Source organism: Pholis gunnellus (genome assembly GCF_910591455.1).
Source record: "Pholis gunnellus genome assembly, chromosome: 1".
NCBI lineage: Eukaryota > Metazoa > Chordata > Actinopteri > Perciformes > Pholidae > Pholis > Pholis gunnellus.
Window position 1 is genome coordinate 25,375,761 of NC_136528.1, and position 4,406 is coordinate 25,380,166.

The following is a 4,406-nucleotide window of genomic DNA, read 5'->3' on the forward strand; positions in this document are numbered from 1 at the left end:
TTTGCTGTACTGAGATTGCATTTAAAGGTTTTACATGCATGATCAGCAACTACTGTGAGCCTTCACAGAAAGTAGGGCATCTTGTTACCAACCATGGCTCGCAGACGTCATGCAAAAAGAAAAATCCCAACTCAAGGTCCACTTTAGAGCTTTTCTCAGGAGCTAACAGCACATCACTCATACATTATTGTATATCATGAAATGCACATCACTCCTTTACAAATAAGCTAAAGAAGGCAAGACGCAGTTGAAAGCTGTGAAACTTGTAAGTGGGCATGGAGTAAAGATTTTCTTTTTTGGTCAATCTGCTGTTTTCAAAAGCATTTGTGCAATTTGTCTTAACATTTCCTGTATGCAACACAGCTATACTGTAGAGTTTGATGTATATTGACACATCGAGCTCTCCGAATATGACAGGATTACAATCCCTGAATAAAGTAATATATTTTGATCTACCTTTTCTGTATCAATCAATTTTGAAATGTACTTTATGAATATAGCAAAAATGTTATTTAACAAATTGAAAGATTTAGATGCCAACTCCCAAGTGTAATCACTTTTCCATGATATTTGTAATAGTGACTTGTGATGTAAAGAAATGCAGTTTTTCTAAAACAATTATGAATAGAGAAACATTTGTTGTGCCTTGAACTGTCTTTTGTCATTATCATGCAATGCAAAGTTGTTTATAAAGTTGTAAAACATTTTGTACAATATTTACATCGGACCTTAGATTGAGTAATCTTCACTGAGTTGCTCTATGACTTTGTAATAAAGCTGTTATAACTTTGAAGCCAATACAAATGTATTCCTTGCCTTGGTTTTCTGACACTTCATGTTTAGATGAGTGTCATGCTTTATAGATTTTATAAAAAGTAAAATAGAGTGTGCTCTTTCTAATGACAAAACCTTGTGGCATATTAGTCAAATGGCACTATATTGCAGTAATAACAATCATATGACAAAAGCAAAAAAGAGCAACTTCATGTGAGAACTAAACTTCTCACAGTGAGTTTTGTAAACATTCATGTAAACAGTGGTGGTTTAGGATGTGGACAACTAAATATCAGATGTTTGAGATCTGCCTGAGCTTTCTGTTCACAACCTGCATTGACTCATTCTTCATTTTCAAAGGTATCTCAACCTCTGATCTTTTCTTTCGCTGCTTTTTAAATCTCCTACAGCATATGTAAGATGTCAGTGTGACAACTGAGAAGAACAGCCCCAGACATGTCGCTGAAAGAGCAATGAGGAGAGGCTGACAGGGGAACAACTCATACCTCTCAGGCCCCTCTGTCATCTGGCCTTTGTACCAGGGCCTCTCCTCTACCTCGATTTCAGCCTCTCTGGTCAGCAGACTCTGGATGTAGCTCTCGTTGCTCACTGTTTCATTGACAAAGAAGTTAACCATCACTGTTGAGTAAAGCGGCTCAGGCTGACCATGGTCACTGACCTTCACTAGAAGGCTGTAGAGGCCCCGGATGCTGAGCTCCCTCTTTAAAGTGATATTTCCTGTTTCTGGGTCAATGGCAAAAGAACCTGGCTCGCCACCTTTCCTCTTAACAATACTGTAGGCGATCACAGCATTCATGCCTGTATCCTTATCCACAGCATAGACCTCTGTTATTGATGTTCCTGGTAGCGTATTGGGTAGAACCAGCATGTAAGACTGATTGGACTGGGGGAAGAGGACAATAGGCGGGTTGTCATTTACATCCAACAACAGCACGGTCACCATAGTTACACAGGAATGCGCAGGCTCCCCACCATCGACGGCCTCAATCCACAGCTGGTATGTCCCTTGTTGCTCACGGTCAAGTGATGTCTTGGCCCTCAGTGCGCCTCGGCCTGTGTCTATCATGAAGATGTCGCTGCCGTTGAGGATGGAAAGGGCCACCCAACCATTTTCCCCAGCATCGGCATCAGTCACAGAGAGGACCCCAATTTCACCGTACCCCGGGAAGTTCTCTGGCACAAAGAACGTGAAGTCCTTATTGATGAAGCGTGGACTGTTGTCATTGCGGTCTTGCACGCTCACTACCACAGTTGCAATCGACTCCCTCCTGGGTGTCCCCTGGTCCACCGCTCTCACTATGAACCGGTACGTCTCTTTCTCCTCGCGGTCCAGTGATGTGGTTATAGTCAGGACACCTGTCACACGATCCACGACAAAGATGCCTGGGGCGTCACCGCCAAGGAGGTAGATGACTTCCCCTCTGCTTTCGCTGTCCTGGTCTGTGGCTTGGAGCTGGGTCAGAAAGGTGTTTGGTGGATTGTTCTCCTCCACAGATATTTCCACCCAAGACTGCTGAAACACTGGTGCGTTATCATTCTCATCCAATACCTGCACCTTGAGGAAGGTCTTGATGACAAGCTCCCGAGAATTCTTGGCAACAACAATTAGTTCATACTCCTGTTTCTTCTCATAGTCCAAGGGCTCTGTAGTCTCCAGCAGGTATTCATTCTTTAAAAGTTGATAGGGGACGAGCCTGAAGGGACCAGACCCTTCCAAATGACAATCCACCCTTTGGTTCATATCAATGTTTTTGACAGTAAAAAAAGCAATTGGAGAAAACTCTGCTTCAGACTCCTTTATGGTCACCACCCCATCCTTTTCTGGTGCAATATATCGGGGTATGACAGCAGGGGGTCCTGTAACAACTTTGATTATATGGACAGAAACAGTAGCTACTGCAGGGATACAACCAGCTCCATTGGCCAGAATGGTGAGTTTGTAAAACGTGGCTGTGCCAGTGTCTATTTTTCCTGCTAGCTTGATCACCCCTGCGATTCTGTCCAAATGGAACAAGCTCCTGGTGTCTCTTGGCACGCGTTCACTGTAAGCATAGCTGATCTGAGCATTAGCACCAAGGTCAGGGTCAAAAGCATTCAGACGTGCCAAATGAGCCCCTTTGGTGGCATTCCCATGCAGAGTGACATTAATTTGCGACTCTGCGAATTGGGGGCAGTTATCGTTCACATCTGTGATGACAATTTTTAAGGTAGCTGCTCCGAGCAGAGGAGGGGTCCCTCCGTCCTCTGCAATGATATCCGTAATGTATTCAGCCTGGTTCTCTCTGTCCAAAGCCTCCATCACAATGAGGAAGGGTGTCAGCTCACCTCCCTCATTTTCCTCAACATCCAGTGTGAACATGCCAAAGTCATTGACAAGCCAGTAGGTCTGCACTCCGTGAACACCGAGGTCTGGGTCCACTGCTGACTGCTCCACTGCAAAACGAGCATTGATAGGTGTGTTTTCTGGGACAGATATACAGATCTCATCCACAGGGAACTTTGGCCTATTGTCATTCACATCCTCAATAAAGATCTTAACTTTGACCAGCTGAAAGTACTGCTGGGGCAACACAAACACATCCAGTGAGAGGACACATCCCTGTCCCTCTGAGTTATATGGGCAGAAGGTCTCCCTGTCAATCTCCGTAGCAGATGTGTAAAGCTCCCCGGTGGTATTATTTAGGTTCACATACTGTCCACTGACCTTCTTTTTTGGGAGACTGAATAAAAAGGGGGGCTCCACAGTGAAATCCAAATTTAAGTCTACTCCAATGGCCCCTATGAAGGTCCCCCTGGGTAATCCCTCCTTTATCTTATAGATCAGCTCTTTTGCTTGGCTGAAATTCGCAAAACAGGAAAGAGGGCTGGTGTAAAGCAAGAGGATGCACAATCCCTGTAAGACAAGATAATTAAAGATAGTTTAATAAAAGAGTTGCAGAATAGAATATTAGCAAAATGAGGTATTCCTGATGTATTATTCAGTGTGAACATTACTATTTAGTTATATTAACAGCTGCAGAGCTTTGTGAACACCTGCAACCATGATTTAAACAGTAATCATTACACTTATCTTGCATTATAACTATCATTTAAGCCAATCAATACATGAAATTAGATTTGTATATATTAGTATAGTGCAGAGGAAGAGAGACTTGTCGTGGTCTGTCTTACTAATACAAAACAGTAGTCACAGTATCATAAACAGTACTGGTAGTTGTGTTAGTGAATTCTGTCTGTAAAGTAATCATAAAACTTACCCATATCCCTCCTCTTTTGCTAAGGCTGGGGTGTCTGCTGTTGAACATGTTTATGTCCTAGTCCAGCACTTTATGGCAGGAAAAGTAACAGCTTAAGTAACCTCTGCATTTTGAGCACTGAGCAACGCAGACCTCTGCTGAGTGCTATGCCTTATTGCTATCTGCCTTGAACAAGTCATTCATCCCAGTGCTGGCTCAGGACACGCCCACTGCATGCAAATCAGTCCCTCATGCTAACCAATGAGAGCCGATGGCCAATATGAAATCTACTTGAGTTCATAGATTCCTTTTTCATGCATGCCATCAAAGAACTTCGACACGCACCTTCACTTTCTCTACACACCCATGTTGTCG

At 43.4% G+C, this 4,406-nt stretch overlaps 1 protein-coding gene across 1 annotated transcript; it reads right to left on the reverse strand.

Annotated features, from left to right (window-relative positions):
* Positions 1-890: 890 nt before the first annotated feature.
* Positions 891-4,100, reverse strand: pcdh20 (protocadherin 20; the record flags this gene model as incomplete). The annotated part of the gene is made up of 2 exons (XM_079161983.1): positions 891-3,688; positions 4,053-4,100. 2 exons carry the CDS (start codon positions 4,098-4,100, stop codon positions 1,067-1,069), a joined length of 2,670 nt encoding a protein of 889 aa, XP_079018109.1. The 3' UTR covers positions 891-1,066.
* Between the last annotated feature and the right edge of the window lie 306 nt (positions 4,101-4,406).